This window comes from Musca domestica, unplaced genomic scaffold (assembly GCF_030504385.1).
Source record: "Musca domestica strain aabys unplaced genomic scaffold, Musca_domestica.polishedcontigs.V.1.1 18, whole genome shotgun sequence".
Taxonomy (NCBI): domain Eukaryota; kingdom Metazoa; phylum Arthropoda; class Insecta; order Diptera; family Muscidae; genus Musca; species Musca domestica.
The window spans coordinates 13,441,008-13,463,675 of NW_026712238.1; the positions used below are offsets into that span (position 1 = coordinate 13,441,008).

The 22,668-nt window shown below is 32.4% G+C and overlaps 1 protein-coding gene across 2 annotated transcripts in view; it reads right to left on the reverse strand.

The window, feature by feature from the left end:
• Window positions 1-2,420: 2,420 nt before the first annotated feature.
• The window catches only part of LOC101889849 (uncharacterized), a 93,128-nt gene continuing 72,880 nt past the window's right edge, over window positions 2,421-22,668 (reverse strand). The window contains exons 3-6 of one of the 2 annotated variants that reach the window (XM_011298260.3): window positions 8,239-8,387; window positions 7,686-7,766; window positions 4,447-4,470; window positions 2,605-2,730 (exon numbers count right to left, since the gene is read on the reverse strand). In XM_011298260.3, coding sequence (XP_011296562.1) covers window positions 4,468-4,470; window positions 7,686-7,766; window positions 8,239-8,387 — 233 coding nt within the window. In that variant the 3' untranslated portion in view covers window positions 2,605-2,730; window positions 4,447-4,467. Of the gene's footprint in view, window positions 2,731-4,446; window positions 4,471-7,685; window positions 7,767-8,238; window positions 8,388-22,668 lie in introns of both variants that reach the window. The other variant, XM_005177480.4, reaches the window with a different exon arrangement.

The following is a 22,668-nucleotide window of genomic DNA, read 5'->3' on the forward strand; positions in this document are numbered from 1 at the left end:
ATTGTGTCTTATAAATAAAAACTTTATTTGTCTCTCCCAATTATAAAGCTTCCATCGAAATCAGCTGATTTTCAGGTGAAACGTCAAAATACTTTATTGAGTTTGAAATATGAAATTTTGACATTTCCCCTGAATTTGAATTATTTTAGTAAGATCATGGTTCCACCAAACGTCATTTAAGTCGAAAATAAATATGTCAAATGCGTGAAGAGTTGCAATTAATTACAAGTATTACATATGAATCTTTATCTGGTACAATAAGGAGATAGATACATATGTAAAACCCATGACAAAAAAAATACAAGTATTCTCATTTTCTAAATTGAATATGGCAACCCTTTTCTGACAAACTCCCCCTTGTCACTTTTCAACTAAGAGTGACAGATTTTACAAAAATAATACATAAATAAAGAATTTCTTCCTTGGCACATAAAAACTGCTGTACGTGCCATATCTTAGGAAAACCATGTTTATTTATCTCATCTTGGGGTTTAAACACATAGAGATAGAGATTTTTAGCCCTTCATCTTAAGGAAACGTTCTCGGTGATGTACGTTATTATTATATATTATTTCAAGTCCACCTTTAGGGATCCAAACCCCAGAAATACCAGTTGAAAAATGCTGCCAAATGTTGCTGACAATTTCCTCTTATGAATTAATGCCAATTCGACTGAAAACGAAGGATAAAGGTGGGAATACATAAAGCGCATATTTCGCTGGCTTCTTCGGAAATGAACAAATTAGCCTAGGTCCCAAATCGAACTAAGTCAACCTGCGCTATAACTAAGTCAACCAGCCAAATATGCGCTTTATGTATTTCCACCCTAAGAATCGTCTACCAGTATTTCCGCAAACAAGGCATGACATTGCCTTAATACTTGGCAAAACAAAATTTAATCATTCCATAATGACCTACACGACTCAGTCTATCAGTCCAATGTTACAGTTTGCTGTTTTAGATTATGCTCTTCTTTGACTAAGAGGCGTGAAAATAACAAAATATTTGGTCAAAACTAAATGCAAAATTCTTGTCAGCTGTACGCCCATATTTAAGGAAGAACTACAAATAACAAATTTGAGAAGGAAGGGACCATGGTAGAAGAATACAGGTAGTCGCTTCGACACAGCTGCTGGGACAATGAACTGTCAAACCGATTTTGAAATTGAAAATGTTGAATGAAAAATTATTAAAATTTGTAAAAATTGTTGAGAAATGCATATTGTAACAACCTCCGATTTGCATTGTATAAGAAAATTTATAAAAATCTACTTATTTTTGACAAATCAATTTAAAAATTTTGACATATTAATGTTCACAAGCGTTGATGCATCTACCTATATTCTTCTACCATGAAAGGGACATACAATAATTGAATCATCTTCTTCTCTTTGATGATGTTGACATTCAATGTGAGTGATTAACATATAATCTTAGAACTATTATTGTTTTGTTCTAAGGATATATTATAAAAAAAAATAATCTGATCATAGCATTAGGTTACCTTGGTAATTGTACCATGTGTAAAACCCTTTTCGTCTGATAGCAGCTTAATCGCATCAACAAAATTGTATTTGGTCCGGAGAATAGTGGCCTGAATGTCAAAAGATTTATGAGTATTGCTTTTGAAATCGCAAATGAAATCAACAAGATTTGATATTTAAAAATTATAACAAGTGTCAAAATTTGCTTTTCAATCACAATAATACATTTTGACATATGAGTTGGCAATCAGCTGATCTCCAAAGGAAAACTTTATAATTGGCCTAGATCATGGCCATGACAGAATATATAGGTAAACCATGTTTCACAGCTGATCATGAGATAAGACGTCAAAATAATTGTTATGGTTAAAATTACAGTATGACAATAAACAAATAGTCAATAAAAAAACAGGACAACACTGATCACGACTCCCATATTATAGAGCGTTCACATACAATTCTTTTGAAGCGATTAACCAACATATTCAATAAGTCACAATAAATTTAACATATGCCAAATTTATTGTGATTAGATAATTATCAGCTAAACCTCGTTAGAACTTTGTATGTAAACGTTCCTTTGGCCTTGCGCTCTTAATTTGATATTTTCGTGTTTTCTTTATTATGTTTTTATTCCATTGTTGATATTTAAAAATAGTTTTATTTTCTAAAATAAGAATTGTGTTTTGTTTTCATTTTAGTTTTAATTTATGAAGTTTGATTTGTTTTTGTTTTGAGTTATAAAAAAATGTGCTAATTGCAAAATTTTGTTTTTGGTTGTTGTTCTTTGTTCCGTTTGTTTTATTTATTGTTTAAATTTATTAATAATAACTATCACTAATAATTTCTTTGTTCTTGTTTAAGTTTTTATTTTTTTAATGAATTTCATTAAATAATTGCTTCGTTTAATTGATTTAAATTTGAATGCTGTTGGTTTTTGTTTTCTTAGAGAATTCGTATTATTTGGTTTCAGTTTTGGTTTTTTTTTTTTACAATAATTTTTCATTTCATTGTTGTATGTTAATAATTTTGCATTTATCTAATTAAGAATAATTGTTAATTAATATTATCATTATGTATATAGAATTTGTTTATAATTAATTAATTATTTATTTGGCTCAAGTTATAAGTTTAGCAAAGAATTTCCCAGAAATGTTAACATCAATGTTGAGACGGCCAATGGTGATAGGGTTGTTGGGGCCGTACTATTTCCAGCCAATATTTCAGCTCGTTTGCGCATGCGTTCCTGTTGGGTGGGAGAAAAAAGAGAGTGAAAAATTAAATTATAATTATTGAAGAATAGGAAAGGAATTAAATTAATGCAATTGCATGCTTTTTTGAAATAAATGTGTGTTTTTAATTTAAGAACCTGGTAAGGCGGCTTTACATGTTTGGTTTTATAAGGATTATTTTAATTTTAATTCTACATACAAATCATGTTCTCTCTAATAGGAATGATAAAAGAATAAAAGTAGACGCATCAACGCTTGGAAACCTTGATATGTCATTTTTTAAATATTTCTTCAAAAATAAGTAAATTTGTATATATTTTCTTATATCACTTCAATCGGATCTTGTGATGATATGACATGTATATTTAAAAATTTCAATATTTCATTCTTCAAAATTTTCAATTTAAAAATTTGTTTGACAGTTCATTATCCCAACAGCTGTGTCGATGCGACTACCTTTATTGTTCTACCATGGTATGCGGGTTTTTTAATCTTGTAAACATACTTTTAGGCCATGATAGAAGAATATAGGTAGATGCGTCGACACAGCTGCTGGGACAATGAACTGTTAAACCAATTTTGTTATTGAAAATGTTGGATGAAAAATTATTTAAATTTTTAAAAAATCTTGAAAAGTGCATACCATAACAACCTCCTATTGGCGTCGTATAAGAACACGTATAAAAATCTATTTCTTTAAAAAAAAAATAAATTTTTTGACATTTCAATGTTCCCAAGCGTTGATGCATCTACCTGTATTCCTCTACCATGCTTTTAGGCCATGTAGCTTATTACTGTCTATTTACACATATGAAATCCAGTAAGATTCAACTATCAATTCCATCGCTAAACGCAAATTTAAACCACTGGATTTAAAATTTAAATTACCTATATAAATATATAAAGGTAGGTATACTAAATCGATTGAATTTCAACTGTCAATTTCATTGCGTATACTTCAAATGACATCTCTCGAATCTCGTTGATTTCATAAAAACCCATTAACAGCTTCGTAAATTTTAAACGCACATTTATTTAAAATTAGATAAAAGAAAGTTATTTCTACTTTTGGTTATAGCACGTTTACATACGAACTGATTAACGCTGGCAACTGTTCAATCACAATCAGTTTACTTATTTTCAACATGAAATGTGTCTCTATATATGAGATTTTACGCTACAACCATGGTAAAAGAATATAGGTAGATGCATCAACGCTTGAATACATTGATATGTCAAAATTTTTAAAGTGTTTGTCAGAAATAAGTAGATTTTTATATGTTTTCTTATACGAAGCAAATCAGTGGTTGTAATTATACGTACTTTTCAATTTTTTACAAATTTCGATAGTTTTTCATTCAAGATTTTCAATTCCAAAATCGGTTTGACAGTTCATTGTCCCAGCAGCTGTGTCGATGCGACTACCTGTATTCTTCTACCATGGCTACAATATTTTCGAATATTTATGACATTCTTTTTTTCATTCAGCTGAGCGTCATTTATAAACTCCCAAGGGTGTATCTAAACACACAAGGTTAAATCATTAGATCTATTAAATTTGTATGTAAACGTACTATTCAGATCATTTTTGTATGGATTTAGTTCTTGCAAGAAAATCGAAATAGGTTAGTGTTTTATTGTACAAATAGGCAAATAGATTTTCCATAGCAGGAGATAGTAACTTGCAATCATGCAAATCATATTGAAAATATAATAAAAACATAACTTACTTAAAACGATTTTAAAGAAATTTACTAAATAAATAAACAAAATAATACAAAAATATTAATAAATTATAACAAAATAATAAAATAAAACAAATAAGGAAATGAGGTAGAATAAAGCAACCTCCCATACGAAATTTGTCTTCTTTTTGGTAGAATAAGAACTCTCATGTAATCATATGTTTACATTTTTTTTTTGTTTTCAAAAAATTATACATTTTAAATCCATTGTATGTTGATGAATTAAAGATGGAAACCTGTTTTTATTTAGGAAAATTTGAACGAATAAATTCCATAATATGTTTAAAATTTGAAATGAGGTTGCCTTCTTAATTCTACTGTAGTTTTGAACATTGTAAAATTAAGAAGGTAATGCCATTTCAAATAATAGTATCCGTCTCTGCATTTTTCAGAATTTTTCTTGCCACGTTTTACTCATGATAGAATTAAGATTGTACAGACATGTAAACATACGTTTAATTTTTTTTTTCAAAATTATTCATTTGATAATATGATTTTACTGTTTGGAATATAGATTTCCATTTATGATTTTAGTAATACAATGGATTTATAAATATACATTTTGACAATGAGATGTTGTCAAATGAATAATTTTTAACAATTGTATACACATGATAGCATAATTTTAAACTTCTAAATTCTTCCATAGTTTTAAATAATTACGAAAACAATTCAGTTCTTGCAAAAAAACTAATTGGCAATCATTTTTAAAATTCTGAATATTGTTCTCTATCTTGGATATGATTTGACACAATAAAGTTAAGAGTATATAAGCAGCTTGAAGTCTTTGCATGACATAAGATACTTAATAACAAAAAAAATCCAACAGGAATCATATTAAAAAAAAACATTTTCAAATTCGAATCAATCAAATACAACATTCCACTCTAATACGTTGGGCACTAATCGTTGCCCACCATTTTTGCAACAAAAAACATTGTGTATGGCAATGCTGTACCAGTTAGAATGCAACTCTGTTTGAGAAAAACTCAGAAAATCGATTTTTGCACAATAAAAAGTGTTTTAACGTGGAATTTAGTTTAAAATTCGCGAAATTCGTGTGATAGTTTTTACATTACTGCTCAATATTATTGTGCTAAACCTTATAAAAGTGTGTGTTATGTGTGAAGAGCAAGCCAATGCAACTACGTCATCGGATTAGACAGTTGAGGATCATGAATCTGGTAAGTAAACATATTTCTTTTTCGGCTTTCCTAATTTCTAAAAGTTGTTTTATTTATTTTCCTTAGGTAAGTCATTGATTCTATTCACTCCTATAGCATTTTATATACGAATAAAGGTCCAATGAAGGCAACATCCTTCTTTGTGCTTTCTGCGTAGCAAGTCGCGAGGCCCAGAGCTTGGTCCTCTTGCAGAAAAATTGGATGCTCGTTTCTTAAGCATTGCTGGAGACGAGTTATTAATTAGCAATCGAAAGTTCCGTTAGATCGGGTAATTGCTCCTGTTCCACAGATATGGTATGCTTAGCAGCAAAAAGCCCAGATATTATTTACTATTGATTTAAAGAAGTCCAAACATCTAATTTTCATATCCTGATCTAATGTCTTGATCACAAACAAAATTTATACAATTAGTCAACGCTCTTACAGAATATTAAAGGCCCATTTTTCGAGAAGAATGGATACAGGAAAAACAAAAAGAGAAAAATCAAGTGTCCTTAGGAAAATTTGGCAGCCTATGTTCCAGGAAGTACTTATTGCAGAAAAAACATGACCCTGTGATCCAAAAGCCGAAACGTTACAAATATCTAAAATTTAGGGGTAACCTTAAAGAGGGGCTATACAGAAAAGGGTATGCCTTTGAGGGTTTAAATTTGCGACTAAGATCCCGAAGTGTAAATATATCGTTACATTGATTCAATAGACTTTATTCAGATAATGAATGTCTGTACTTTATAAGGTGTCAGACTAATATTTCGACGTGTATTCCAAATGAAATGTTCAAGTGAATATAGACTCAATTTTATGCTGGAAGTTATTCTGTGGTCCCTCAACTTTTATTTTTTGAAAGGATCATCACATTCGTGGATTTAATAATCAGAAATGTCTTTAAAGCGGTTGGGGGTCTACATAACTAAGATTTTTGGAAAGCAGTAGTTGATCGTTCAATATTAAAATTTTAGAATCAATCTTAGGCCAATCACCTTAAATCTGGGAAACTGATCTTCGTGAATATGTCAAGCACAAATTATTGAAAAAAATTGGTTATCCTTTCATCGGAAATGATTGGGATCTAACCGTTTATCTTTAAATTGTATAATTTACAAAGCAATCAAGTTTGTTTGTGGGTATCCAACACTGAAGTTTTGTTAACCAATAATACGCTAGTCTATAGCTATTTGTCCACGGTCTTTTTTGAAATCAAACAAGAATTCTGTTTTAAAATCTGCTTGTTAAAGGGAAATTCTTGGTTTGTATTAGAAATACTAAAAAAAATCAAAAAAGAAAATATAATAAAAATGAATATATCCATTCATCCCTCTTATTTCGCTTTGATGTAAATACCCGAAACTATTGTTATTTCAATACCCATCAATTTCTATTTTCATTTGAAAATAAGTGAGGTGTGTAAAATTGATTGATTTGCAAGGATATGGGTTTTTTCGTTTCTTGATCCTTTTAATAGTAAAAAAGCATCTGAGTATAAGAACAAGGCCAATTTAACAAAGCCGAACAGGAGGCGAGTTCCGAACACATTCGACCTTTGTTGTCAAAAGATTTTTTTGTGATATATCAACCCTAACAAGTGTTTCACAATTTCTTATTAAAACTTTGTACACCTGTATTTTTTTAAATAGCAAATGAAGACAACAAGTGGTCTTACAGTGTTACTTTCTAAATGCATTTCTATATAATTTTTGATTTGATTTTTGTGTTTATAATTGTGTATTTGTGCGTCGGATTCTCCTTTGATAATAATAAACATTCCAATTAAAAATAAATAAATTCTGTTAAGCTATTTTTTCGACGACTAGAACTGCATTTCCAAGCTAATACTCTTTCTATTGCCATGTCCAGCTGTCATAAATACCATATATATATGTATCTCTGCCAAAGAATTTTATAATTATGGTATTTAATATTTATAATTAAAGGAAACTACCATCGATTTCCTGATACAAAAACAACAACTTTTTAAATGCATTCATTATTGCATTTCTACACCCATATACTACTCTTGTAAAAAAGGCATTTTCAACTCACCTGATATTTATTATCTTCGCCGGGCGGATCTAAACATTCGAACTCACAGCACCTTTCTCCAACACGGAAATTTTTGCAGAACTAGAAAAAAAAAAAACAGAAAACTCTTAACATTAAAAAACACAATCACGAGCAGTTAAACATGCAATAAATGACGTAGGAATGAATGAGGTATGACTAGGCAGAAATAGTACTATGTGCAGTATTGATTTGTGACAGTGGTGTGAAAATATATATTTTTTAATTTTTGTTGAGCTAATTTGAAATACTCTACAAGGCCTATATAAAGCCGGCCATCTGTCTACTAAGTTTGCTGTCAAAATACATAGTTGTGATTTGAAATTCAAATAAAGCCAATCACAGCAATTAAATATTACTAAGTTTTTTGTCAAATGGTTGTCAACAGGAGTTTTTTTGTCCAACTTTATTTGGGCCTTGAAACGTTTTTTTTTTTTTTTGAAGATTTTCTTAATTATATTTTTACGTTTTATTAAATATTTAAATTTGGCTAAATATTTAAATGGTGTGTTATATTTAGAAATCTCCAACTTACATATGGTGGATCACAGTAAATGGCTTTGCACCACAGTGGCTCTGAATGATAGCAAACACACAGACTGCAAACTCCTGGCCCTGGTACATACAACATGCCGTGGTTCACAGAGTTACCTTGAAAATCAATGCAATCTTCCTCCAGACACGCTAAAAATGAATAAAAACAACAAAACAAAACAAGTTAGAACCATATCAATATGAATGCAATGTAGTATACAATAGGTATTAAGAAATTGTTTAAATATTTGTATAGACAAATATGGGCCCGTTAACACTGAGTGTATTTCTGGCCCAGAAATATAAGCAGGAGAAATTCGGAATATATTATACTTTTCTGATTTTACTTGAAACTAACGCTTTTTATTTGTTAGATCCCCCGAAAAACGTTGCTGCCAAATTTTTCAAACGACCCAAATGGCCATGAACGTGGATTTTTTAAAGAATATTTTTGTCCAAAGACCCAACGTGGATTTTTAAGAGTATTTTTTGTCCAAGAACCCAACGTAGATTATTTAAAGAACATTTTTTGTCCAAGGACCCAACGTGGATTATTTAAAGAGTATTTTTTGATCAAGGACCCAACGTGGATTTTTTAAAGAATATTTTTTGTCCAAGGATCAACGGTGATTTTTAAAGAATATTTTTTGTCCAAGTATCAACGTGGATTTTTAAAGAATATTTTTTGTTCAAGGATCAACGGGGATTTTTAAAGAATATTTTTTGTCCAAGGATCAACGGGGATTTTTAAAGAATATTTTTTGTCCAAGGATCAACGTGGATTTTTAAAGAATATTTTTTGTCCAAGGATCAACGTGGATTTTTAAAGAATATTTTTTGTCCAAGTGCCAGAGGTGAATTTTTTAACAAATATTTTTTTACAGGGACCCAACGTGGATTTTTTAAAGAATAATATTTTTTGATATTTCATAGAATATTTTTTTCGAGGACCCATTTTTTTCAAAGAGCCTTAAACGTAGATATTTTTAAGAATGTTTTTTTCATAATTTATTTGTTTAAATTGTTTTTAAGAATGTTTTTTTTTCAGAAATTATTTGTTTAAATTGTTTTAAAAAAAATTTTTTTGCAAGTATCCTAAACTTTTTTCCAAGGTCCCAAAGGATTTAGATTTTTTGGATGGATTCTTTCAAGAGTATTTTTCCAAGGACCTTAAACTTTTTTTAAATAATATCTTTCCAAGGACCCAAAGAGACTGATAGATTTAAAAAAAAAATATTTGTTCACGGACCCAAAGAAACATAAGGGTGTATTTTATAAAAATATTTTTTTTTTTCAAGGACTCGTTATTTTTTTCCAGTGACCCTAAGATCCAAGGACCGTAAAATTGTTTCCAAGGACCCTAATATCCATAAGCGTGGATTCTTTAAAGAATATTTTTTTCCAAGAATCTTAAAATGCTTTTCCAAATATTTTTTCCAACTGCCCTAAATGTTTTCCAAGGACCCTAAGATCGATAGGTGTGGATTTTTTAAAGAATATTTTTTCTAAGAATCTTAAAATGCTTTTTCAAATATTTTTTCCAACTGCCCTAAATGTTTTCCAAGGACCCTAAGATCGATAAGCGTGGATTTTTCAAAGAATTTTTTCCATGTATCCGAATATTTTTTCCAAGGACCATAGTCGTGGATTTTTTACAGAATATTTTTTCCATGTACCCAAATATTTTTTCTAAACATTCAAAGACCCATTTTCCTGGATTTTTTAAAGAAAAAATTCCAATTCCAATAATTTTTTACTAGCCGTGGATTTGTAACAGATTTTTTTCCAAGGATCCAAAGACCCATAGTCTTGGATTTTTTAAAGAACCATAGCCGTGGATCATTTACAGATTATTTTTTCCATATACCCAAATATTTTTTCCAAGTATCCAAACACCCATAAGCCTCGATTTTTTAAAGAAAATGTTTCCAAGGACCAATTTTTTCCAAGAACCATAGACCAACAAACGTGGATATTTTAAAGAATATTTTTTTCCAAAGACCCATAAACATAAATTTTTGAAGAATATTTTTTCCAAGGATTCTCGAATTTTTTCCAAAGATTCGTAAGAGTGGATTTTTAAAGAGTACTTTTTCCAAGGATCCTAGATTTTTTTTCAAGGACCCACAAACGTGGGTTTTTAAAGATTTTTTTTCAAAAATCCTAAAATTTTTTTTCAAAGTCCCACAAACGTGAATTTTTAAAGAATATTTATTCAAAGGGCCCTAAAATAGTTTCAAAAAGACCCAGAAACATAACACATTTTTAAAGAATATTTTTTCAAGGACCCTAACATTTTTTCTAAAGATTCGTAAGTGCGGATTTTTAAAGGGTACTTTTTCCAAGGATTCTAGTATTTTTTTCACAGATTCTTAAGCGTGGATTTTTAAGGAATATTTATCCAAGGACCCTAAATATTTTGGCCAAAGACCCATGAGCATTGATTTTTAAGGAATAGTGAAGTAAACCCAGGATATTCCATTTTTTCCAAGGAACCTTAAATTTTTTCTAAAGACCCAGAAACGTGGGTTTTTAAGATTATTTTTTTTCAAAAATCCTAAAAATTGTTGTTCAAAGACCTACAAATTTTTAAAGAATATTTTTTCCAAGGACCCTGACATTTTTTTCCAAAGATTCGTAAGCGTGAATTTTCGATCCTAATATTTTTTCCAAAGATTCTTAAGCGTGAATTTGGTGCATTCCACCAACGTTTTTCCACCGTAATTAGCATATAGACCTGGGAGTAATAGCTTCTAAAGTTCGGTTAACGTTTACTTTCAACAAACCTCAAAGATGAAATTTATGAGTCTATCGAGGACATGACATTTTTATTTGAATACCACACTCAAACTTTTGATTTTTTTATTCCTTTGGAATATTATGTAGTTACCAGGGGCAGGCAAGTTTTTTTGCGTGGAAGCATTGCCGATTTCGATCAGTCAGCCGATACCGCGTCGCCCTGAAACTACCACAATTAGCTAAGAATCTATCAAGTCGATTATATGAATAACAAGCTTCTTAAACAATAATTAATTAACGTTATTTTTTACCCATAGGCCCAATTAAAAACTGGTTCCACTGGATCATGACTTCGTGTGTGACCCATCATTTGTTTAGTGGTGACTTTTATTATGACATTCGTGGTGCCGCTGCTGTCAATCATCGAAGTAAATTGAATTTGCGCAACAAAAATTCTTCGTTAAGATCAAAACAAATTCCATTATGGAATTCAGTGATAAGCTTGGCGGATTGAGAGCTCATTGCATTTTGACTTTGAAATGTTGAAAAATTCACGCTAAACCAGATTCAAAATTCAAAAATTCTATATATAAATCGTAGAAACAACAACTGCCAAACCCACATGTAGGGATGAAAAGGTTATCACGAGTGAAAAATAAAAACCAAACGGCGACGAATTGATAAGACTTTATAGAGATTTAATTGTGATTTGAATACCCCTTTTTTGGTCTGTGCAAATTAAGTTCAATATTCGCATGGGGACACCTTGAAAAACATTTTTTGCTTAGACTAAAATAAATAAAAAAAGAAAAAAGTATTTTTGCTTAAATTAGTATAAACATATTTTTTATACACATACAGTGAGATGTGTCTCTGACGACGAAGTCTACCATATTAAATGAAACCAAGTTTCGTTCACATTTAGTTCATACCAACAGTGTTCTACTGTACAATATTTGTTGTGAATTAATTTTTACGCACTTAGACATGCTTTTGTCTTAATGACAATTACTAACAGACAACATTATTTTGATTGTGTTGTTGCGTATTTCGCAGGTTAATTGAGGAAGAGGAAATTCATGATAACTAATTGTCTAGGAAATATATTTTATTCACTGTATTTTGCGATTTTAGAATTTGTAAATTTCATAAATTTATACAAACAACCAAAGCATATTTTTTTTCAAGGATCCAAAGAGCCGTAAATATGGATTTTTCAATAAAGAATAAATTTTCCAAGAAACCAAAGTGCCATAAACGTGGATTTTCTAAAGAATATTTTTTCCAAGGACCCAAAGGGTCATAAAAGTGGAAAATTTTTTCCAAGGACCCAAAGAGCCATAAACGTGGATTTTTTAAAAAATATTTTTTCCAAGGACCCAAAGGGTCATAAGCGTGGAATATTTTATCCAAAGACCCAAAGAGCCATAAACGTTGAATATTTTATCCAAAGACCCAAGAGCCATAAACGTGGAATATTTTGTCCAAAGACCCAAAGTGCCAGAATTGTCGATTTTTTAATGAATATTTTTTCAAAGGACCCAAAGTGCCATAAACGTGGATTTTCTAAAGAATATTTTTTCCAAGGACCCAAAGGGTCATAAACGTGGAATATTTTTTCCAGACCCCAAAGTGCCATAAACGTGGATTTTTTAAAAAATATTTTTTCCAAGGACCCAAAGGACCATAAACGTGGAATATTTTATCCAAAGACCCAAAGAGCCATAAACGTGGAATATTTTTTCCAAAGACCCAAAGTGCCAGAAACGTCGATTTTTTAAAGAATATTTTTTCAAAGCCCAGAAACGTGGATTTTTTAACGAATATTTTTTCAAAGGGCCCAAAAGGCCAGAAACGAATATTTTTTTCCAAGGACCCAAAGAGTCATAAACTTGGATTTTTCAAAGAATATTTTTTCCAAGGATCCAAAGAGCCATAAACGTGGATTTTTTAAAGAATATTTTTTTCCAAGGTTCCAATTAGCCATAAACGTGGATTTTTTAAAAATTATTTTTTTCCAAAGTCATAAATAGCCATAAACGTGGATTTTTTAAAGATTATTTTTTCAAAGGACCCAAATAAACTATAAAGGTTTTTTTCCAAGGACCAAAGATACAAAAACATGGATTTTATAAAGAATACTTTTTTCCAAGGACCAAAGAGCCATAAACGTGGATTTTTTAAAGATTTTTTTTTTACAAGGACCCAAAGAGCCATAAACGTGGATTTTTTAAAGAATATTTTTCCAAGGATCCAAAGAGCCATAAACGTGGATTTTTGAAAGAATATTTTTTCCAAGGACCCAAACAGGCATAAACGTGGATTTTTTAAAGAATATTTTTTCCAAGGACTCAAACAGCCATAAACGTGGATTTTTTAAAGAATATTTTTTCCAAGGACTCAAACAGCCATAAACGTGGATTTTTTAAAGAATATTTTTTCCAAGGATCCAAACAGCCATAAACGTGGATTTTATAAAGAATACTTTTTTCCAAGGACCAAAGAGCCATAAACGTGGATTTTTTAAAGATTATTTTTTCAAAGGACCCAAATAAACTATAAAGGTTTTTTTCCAAGGACCAAAGATACAAAAACATGGATTTTATAAAGAATACTTTTTTCCAAGGACCAAAGAGCCATAAACGTGGATTTTTTAAAGAATTTTTTTTACAAGGACCCAAAGAGCCAATAACGTGGATTTTTTAAAGAATATTTTTCCAAGGATCCAAAGAGCCATAAACGTGGATTTTTTAAAGAATATTTTTTCCAAGGACCCAAACAGGCATAAACGTGGATTTTTTAAAGAATATTTTTTCCAAGGACTCAAACAGCCATAAACGTGGATTTTTTAAAGAATATTTTTTCCAAGGATCCAAACAGCCATAAACGTGGATTTTTTAAAGAATATTTTTCCAAGAATCCAAAGAGCCATAAACGAGGATTTTGTAAAGAATATTTTTTCCAAGGACTCAAACAGCCATAAACGTGGATTTTTTAAAGAATAATTTTTCCAAGGACCCAAACAGCCATAAACGTGGATTTTTTAAAGAATATTTTTTCCAAGGACCCAAAGAGCCAGAAACGAGGATTTTGTAAACAATATTTTTTTAAAAGACTCAATGAGTCAGAACCTGGATTTTTAAGGAATATTTTTTCCAAGAACCCAAAGAGCCAATAACGTGGATTTTTTAAAGAATATGTTGTTCCAAGGACCAAAGAACCCAAAACGTGGATTTTTTAAAGAATACTTTTTTTCAAAGACCAAGGATCCAAAAACGTGGATTTTTTAAAGAATATTTTTTTCTAAAAACCAAGAGTCCAAAAACGTGTATTTTTTAAAGAATACTTTTTCCAAGGACCAAGGATCCAAAAACGTGGATTTTTTAAAGAATACTTTTTTCCAAGGACCAAGGATCCAAAAACGTGGATTTTTTAAAGAATACTTTTTTCAAGGACCAACGATCCAAAAACGTGGATTTTTTAAAGAATACTTTTTTAAGGACCAAACTCAAAACAGTTTCCAAAGGACCAATAACATAAAAATCTGATTTTTTTCAAGAATATTTTTTCCAAGGACCAACGATCCAAAAATGTTGATTTTTTATTGAATATTTTTTCCAAGGACCAACGATCCAAAAATGTTGATTTTTTATTGAATATTTTTTCCAAGGACCAACTATCCAAAAATGTTGATTTTTTATTGAATATTTTTTCCAAGGACCAAGCTCTAAAAAAAATGTCTTATTTTAGAATACCACTAACCAATAAGTCTTTTCCCATAAGACCAAAGGGTCTTCTCATAGAAGACCAGAGTCTTTTCATAGAAGACCAAAGGGTGTATTCATAAAAGACGAAAGGGTCTTCTTGTAGAAGACCAATGGGCGTTCTCATAGAAGACCAAAGGGTCTTCCCATACAAGACCAAAGGATTTTCCTATAGAAGATCAGAGAGTCTTCCCGTAGAAGACCAAAGCGTCTCCTCATAGAATACCAAAGGGTCTTCTCATAGAAGACCACAGGCACTTCTCAGAAAAGACAAAAGGGTCTTCCCATAGAATACCAAAGGGTCTCCTCATAGAAGACCAAAGGGCTTACTCCAAGAAGACCAAAGGGTCTCCTCCTAGAAGACCAAAGGGTTTACTCCTAGAAGACCAAAGGGTCTTTTCATAGAAGACTAAAGGGCCATCAAGTCTTCTCATAGAAGAATACCACAGGAGCTTCTCACGGTAGAAGACCACAAGGTCTTTTTATAGGTCTTCTCAATTAAGGTTCAGAGTCCTGAAGACTTAAATTTCATTTAAATTTGAATATGGCCACCTTATTCCCAATGTAACCACAACGTCCTTTTAAATTTGAATATTTTCCATTTCTCTTATTTACGACTCTTCATTAAATTAAAGAGAAACATTTCTCAAATAGAGCAAGGATTTCAAGGACTTTACTCGCAGAACAAAGTGAATCTCCGAGAGCGTAATTGAAAATAAACGAGACCACCCCACAAGACGAAATGCAAAAGCAAAGCAAAGGAAAACAATTTCACTTTTTAATGCTTCCTCCGCGTAAGCTTTCTACGACGAAGACGTCACGTGCCGTTGTTGAAGGTTCGAAACGAACATGAGGAAAAAACGTGCTGCAGCATACATCATACCACATGTAGAACAAGACAAGTGTGACAGCAACAATATTTTTGTAAACATTTTAAGGAAATGACAGTCGAGACATGGGCAAAAAAACACACTCACATCAACATAGTTGTTGGTAATAGGGAGGGGGAAGCAGGAGGGTCGTGTTACAACCAATGTAGGCTACATGTACTGCGAACATTGTGCCGTGTCCTTTTTCGGCAAACATAAGGGTGAAGGTAATGCTTTACGTGTGGAGCTGGCTGCCTGGCTGGCCATAGCAAATGACAAAAAAAAAAAAAAAAAGAAAATCGACATCAGAATTTGGGTAATAGGCGGTTGAGATGGTTCCTTCTGCATCATTTTCTCCGCTATCGAATGCTGGGCCTCATTGCAGAAGTGCTGTTTTTTAAATGAAAACAAATATAAAAAAATCTAAAGAAAATATGGAGTCAAACTCAGTGTGGGCAATTGGAGTTGTCGTTGGTGGAGAGCAAGCCTCCGAGTCCCAAAAACACACACACTCACTCAAGCATATGTGCCATGGAAATAATGAAAAAACACTGCAGCTTCAATGTGTTCCATTTTTTCGGCGTTTTGCTTCATTTTCTTCTTTTATGCCACCAGGAAAATTTTTTGTGGGTTTTCTGGTTAAGAAAATTCATTGGTCCAACCGGGGTATTCTCAAGGAGCGGGGAAACTTTGAGGGATGGTAAATGAGAAAGACAAGAAAGACGTGAACATCAAAAAAATGTTTTTGTTTATTTTTCTTCTTTTTAAAATTGGAACACGAATACTTGGGCGCTTTTCACAAACTCTCACACACACATACATTAATGCATTCATACATACAAACACAAGCTATGTGGCCCTGTGAAAAGGATTGCATTCAAAAACATAACAACGGTGAATTCAACTGCCAGCCTGCCTGCCTTTTTGGCTTATGCTCTTATTCTTCCGCTAAACAACGAAAATACCATTCAAGCCTTAAATTATCTAAAAATACACAAAAGGACTTTTAATGAAATGCTGCACACTGTGGTTTGCCCGAGGTAGTGAGTTGTTGATAGCTAATACTTCAACCGGAGGACCGCAGAAACGAGGTAAAAAGTGGTATCCAGAGTTCCGACAGATGTATAACCTCCGCTCCTTACCAATAGATTGGACCTATATATCTCATCTTTCCAGTATGTCTAATGTTAGTACAAATATTTCAATGTGCAAAGTTTTAAGAAAAAGGGGCATATAATCTCGCATTTTGTGAAAGCCATCCATATTATTTGTTATATTCATGTGCGGTCTAATACTGCCTAATTGGGATATGCAAATTTTGAAGAAAAGCAGACATGGATTTCATGTATGTGGCAGAGTTGCTTTTCGTATTCCGGGGGCCAAACTTGTTTCACAACCAATAACCTATAACCAATAACCATGTGCGCCAAAAAGGTATGACAAGTAGGTTTTACAAAAAACGAAAGGCAGAGAATACTTCGCCAGAAAGACCACCAAAACTAGTTAAAATACGGCATTAAAAATAATTTGCAAAATCTATGGTATTTTACCAAGATGTGCTTGAAAAATCCACGCTTCTCAGGAAAATATGTATAAAACAGCCATTGAAAGTCTCCTCCTTGTTTGGCAAGTCCGTTTAAAAATATTTTTGGAAAATCTACAATTTATATGTAGCAAGAAAATATTCCTAAACTGCTATTTTTAAACGGGGAGTCCCTGAAAAACATGTCTAACAAATGCAGAATTTTTGGTCATTCCTTCAAAAAAAAAAAAAAAAAAAAATCTAAACAATTCACCCTTCTCGGTGGTCCTTAAAAAATATACAAACAAGTGAAATATGTATACCCTTAGCCAATGTTCGATTATTTAAATATATTGTTTCGCAAGTTATGACAGATAAAAGTATAAGAAATTGTGACCGCTTGTGGGTGAGGTACCAGAAGGGATTCGCAGATTTATATCATCTTCACAACATATCTTGCGTAAGGCAAAATGTTAGTATGTATGAAATATGAAATATGACCTGCGTGCTTATTTCGCTTTCTTTGAGCGTTTTGTTTTTCAAAAAATTAAAGCCTATGTGGGGGAGATCAGGTCTATACCATCTTCACAACAGATCTTGTGTTAGTAGAAATAATGGGATGTGTGAAATATGAAGAGAAACGGATGCTTATTTCGAATTTTATAATCGGTCTGGTTATTCAAAACTTTGACCCATTGTGGGGGAAGTACCAGAAGGAATGGTCCGATCTCTACCATCATTATAACATATCCTGTATTGATAGAAATATTGAGATGTACCAAGTCTGAATACAATCGCAGCTTCATGGATATTAAAAATGTTTGACCCTTTGTGGGGGAAGAAGGAGTGGACCGATATATTCCATCTTCACACCAGACCTTGGATTAATAAAAATGTTTTGATATGTGTAATTTGAAGGCAATCGATCCCTTACATTACATTTTATAAGAGTTATAATTATTCAAAAGTCAAAAAAGATAAAGAAAATTCACGATTCGTGGCCAGAAAATCATTAGAATATATTTACGATATCTACGATTCTTTGCCAAGAAGTCCTTGAAGAAATATTTATAAAAAAACATGAATTTTGCCAAGGAAGATCTTTGAAAATTTTTCTAAAATTCACGATCAGGAAATACTAGAAAATCGTTCTAAAAATTCACCATTCTCGACGAGGAAGTTTCTGGAATCCATTTCAAAAAATCACAATTTTTGGCCAGGATATCCTTTATAAATGGTTCAAAAAATCAAAGTTTTTGGAATGGAAATTCATATAACATTTTCTTTAAATTCACGATTATTGGCTAGGAATTCCTTAAAAAATATTTCCATAAAATGCCGCGATTCTTGGCTCTAAAAATGTTTTCAAAAAAATGGAAGAGTCTTGCTTAGAAATGCCTTGAACTATACATTTTTAAATCCAGAATAATTCTTTAAGAAGTCGTTAAAAAATCTATTTTAAAAGTGTCACTATTTCTAGCCAGGAAGTCCTTAAAAAATATTTCGAAAAAAACCCACGATTGTTGACCTGGAAGTTCTTGAAAATTATTTTTGAAAATGCAAAAAGGAGTAATTGAAAAATATTTTGGAAAATCCACAAATTTTGTCCAGGACAATCTTAAAAGATATTTGAAAAAAAAAAAAATCCACGTTTACTGAAAGGAAGTCCTTGAATATTTCAAAAAAGCGGTTCTTGATAAGAAAGCGCTTGAAAAAATTGTTTATAGAAAACACGGTTCTTGGTCAGGAGTCCTTAAAAAATATCAATACTGAAAAATATTTCTACAAATCCAATATTCTTGTCTAGAAAGTCCTTAAAAATATTGTAAAAAAATTCACGATTCTTGGCCAAAGTGTTCGTGGAATATATTTCAAAAAAAGCAGAAAGAATTTGAAAAAATGTTTTTTAAAAAATTCAGAATTATTGGCCAGAAAGTCCTTAAAATTTTTTTCCATAAAATTCCGCCATTCTTAGCCATAAAGTCCTTAAACGATGTTTCTAAAAATACGCGATGCTTGGACAGGCAATCTCTGAAAAATGTTTCACAAAAATGCAAGTCTTGCTTAGAAAGGTTTTGAAAATCCTTTTTTAATCCAGGATTCTTGTATAAGAACTCGTTGAAAAATAAAATTCTTAAAAGTTCATTATTTCTAGTCAGGTAGTTCTTGAAAAATATTTCGGAAAATCCACGATTTTTGGCCAAGGAGCCCTTGAAAAATATTTCAGAAAAAAGTACAATTCCTGATCAAGTGGCCTTTGAAAAATATTCCGGAAAAATCCACGATTCTTGGCTAGGAAGTCCTTGAAAATTATTTCTGAAACAATTTTCGATTTTTTGCTGGAAGTCAATAAAAAAGAAATAATTTCTGAAAAATCCAGGATTCTTGTTCCGGACGACCTTGAAAAAAATTGTAAAAAATCCTTCATTCCAGGGAAGAAAGATCTTGAATATTTTTGCAACTTGCAACAATTTTCTTTAAAACCAAGAATATTGATCAGGAAGTTCTTGAAAAAATTGTCAATACATGAAGCACACTTCTACAAATCCGCAATTCTTGTTTGCAAAGTCCTTGAATGAAAAGTCTTTTTGAAACATCTATGATTCTTGGTCAGAGTGTTCCTTGGAAAATAATATGAAAAAATCCTCGATTATTGGCCAGCAAGTGTTTGAAAAATTTTTGATTGAATAATTAAAGAGTGATTTTTTAAGAGTTATTTGAAGCATGCAATTGTGAAAAAAGGCATTAAATCTTTATTTGTGTGTATTACGGTCTATATAATTGAATGTTTGATTGATTATTTCATGGAAATGTTGACTGCGACAGCACCATCCGCTAACTCCAATTTTGTCATACTCTTTCCAACATTTCGGCCAATATCTCCGAACAAATGCTTCTTCGGTAACCCATCGCAAGTGGTTTGCCATTCAAAAAATTGGCTCTAATACTCAAATTCGAGCCTCCAGCTGAAATTGAAGTATCCGATGTATTAGAGAACACAACTGAGACTAGTAGATTTGCTCTTTTTCTACCAAAGCTGTCAAATTTATTTTTTTTAGTCCGTCTCCGACCACTGTCTAATGATCTCAATTACACTTTACCTAGTATGTATTTCAGTAGTCAACAGTCTTCAACAGTAGCTTCAAAAATACCAACAATGATATGTTTTTTCCTTACTCGCTCGCATGGTATGCCATTTCGTAATACCCAGAATTCGTTTCTCGCTGTCGCATGTTCATTCCTTTGCTCTGCCGTGTATCCTTTGTGAGTCAGTCGCTCGGTAAATAATTAATAACAAACTAAAACCAGATGGCAGGATGATAGTCTTTCCTTTCCTTTCGTTTTGGCTGACACTCAGAATGCCAGAACGAGGGCGAGAGGAGGAGTTTGCGGAGAGGGGATGGGCGAACAGGAAATGCCATTTCTCATTTTCTTTAGCATCGCTGTCGTCACTGTCGCCGTCTATAGTCACATTTGACTGTTTCCTGGTTGCAATTCTCTAAAATAATTTGTATCAATGTGGGTGGTATGTGTCTGTGTGTAGTTGTTGTTGTTCCTACAAATTTTATTTCTTTCTTTTAACATTTTAATGCCACTTGATAGTTCAAATTTCAAGAATTTATTTCCACTGTCTTTTTCATGAATTTAAGATTTTTATGGCACAAGCGTAGCCTAGTTTTTTTAAAGATGAGATACAGTAAGAGAAATATTAGGAACTCATACAGGATTTTTCTTCTATAGCTGAGGCCCCCGGATATTTTTCTTTGGGAAAAAAGTGCCTTAGTACAATTGAGAATTATGTCTTTGTGCATTTGTTTGTAACATGGAGAAGGAAGCGAGATAGACCCATAGTTACTTTGAGGATCTTCATAGAATCACTTTCTGAGTCGATTTATGCATGTCAATCCGTCCGTCCGTCTGTCCATGTATTCTTGTAAACAAAATGCAGGTCGCATTTATTATTCGATTGAGATGAAATTTTCCAAACAATAGTTGTTTGGCCAAGGACGAACCCTTTAGAAATTGAAGAGAATCGGTTCAAATTTAGATATAGCTCCTGTATATATCTTCAACCGATTTCGGGTTAATTGTGCACCAAATGGCCAATATCATTTTTGATTTGGCACATCCGACCGAATTCAGCCTAGAAGGAAGTACATTAAATTTGGTGAAAATCGGTAAATATATGGCTGTAGCTCCCATATATATGATTCATCCGATTTGGTATTTAAGTCCTTCACATTCGTAATATGCTCCCCACAAGAATGATATTTGGTACCAGATATTAGATACAGCCCAGAAATACCTCTACCAAATTGTATCGAAATCAGTTCAGATTTGGATATAGCTCCCATATATATCTTCAACATGGTGCCAGATATCTTATAGAGCTTGGAATTACCTTCGACAAATTTTATGGAGATCGGCTAAGATTTGGATATAGCTCCCATATATATCCTTAATCCGATTTCAGGTTTATTGTGCAAATAATGGCTAATATCAGCCCAGATGGAGTGAATTTCGGGATGTAAGTTTCCATTTGGCATATCGGTTCCGATGGTGAACCGATATTGCCCGTCTCCGAACTCGATCTAAGTTTGATAATAATATTACGATGTACCAAGTTTGGACCAGCCAGACAGACGGACGGACGGACATCGCTAGATCGACTCCAAATTTCCTGGTACCATTTTTTACCAAAGAGACCCGAGGTCTAAAACCGTTATTTCGATGAGACACCTTTTGGCCGTATTAAATGATATGCAGGATGAGATGATAAAACTGCAACCAACTTCCAATTGCTGTCATTTCTAAGCCACTCAACGTTCAGACATCTGTTAAAATTATTCCAGTGACTGCTCATTATATTCTTCACAAGCGTACAAAAGCATTTTGGTGAGAATTTTCCAGAAAAAAAGTTATTCGTGATGCAATTCAAGCGTGATAGTGTGAAATCAACATCAGCAGAAATGATTCGAAAAGTAAAGAAGAACTTGATCGAAATCCGCGTCGCAGTGGCCGAAAAATGGTTCGTTAGCTGAACATATCGCAATATTCCATTCGGCAAATATTGAAAAATGAGCTCGGGGTAAAGCCATTGAAATTCCAAAAAGTGCAAGAACTTACATCGCAACAGAAAGAAAATAGACTCAAAAGAGCTGAAGAGTTGCTTCGTTTGGCCGAAAGTGGTGAACTGCGGAATTTGGTTTTATCCGCTCCGATGAGAAAGCATTCGTTGTCCAACAGTTTGTAAACAAACAAAATGCTTGCCCCAGCAAATTTGCACCTTCGGTTGGTCACCAGAACTCAAGCGCCGACCATGGTGATGGTGTGAGCCGCTATAACAGCCGATGGTGGCTCTCCGCTCGTATTAATCGGCCGTGGCACCAGAATAAATGCCGAATATTATCCCCAAAAAATATTCTGGAGGGTGTATTAAAGCCTTGGGCACGCAAATATTTTGGCCGCAGACCTTGGACATTCCAAGGGGACTCAGCACGCGCCACCCAAGAATGGTTACAAAATGAGGTTCCTCG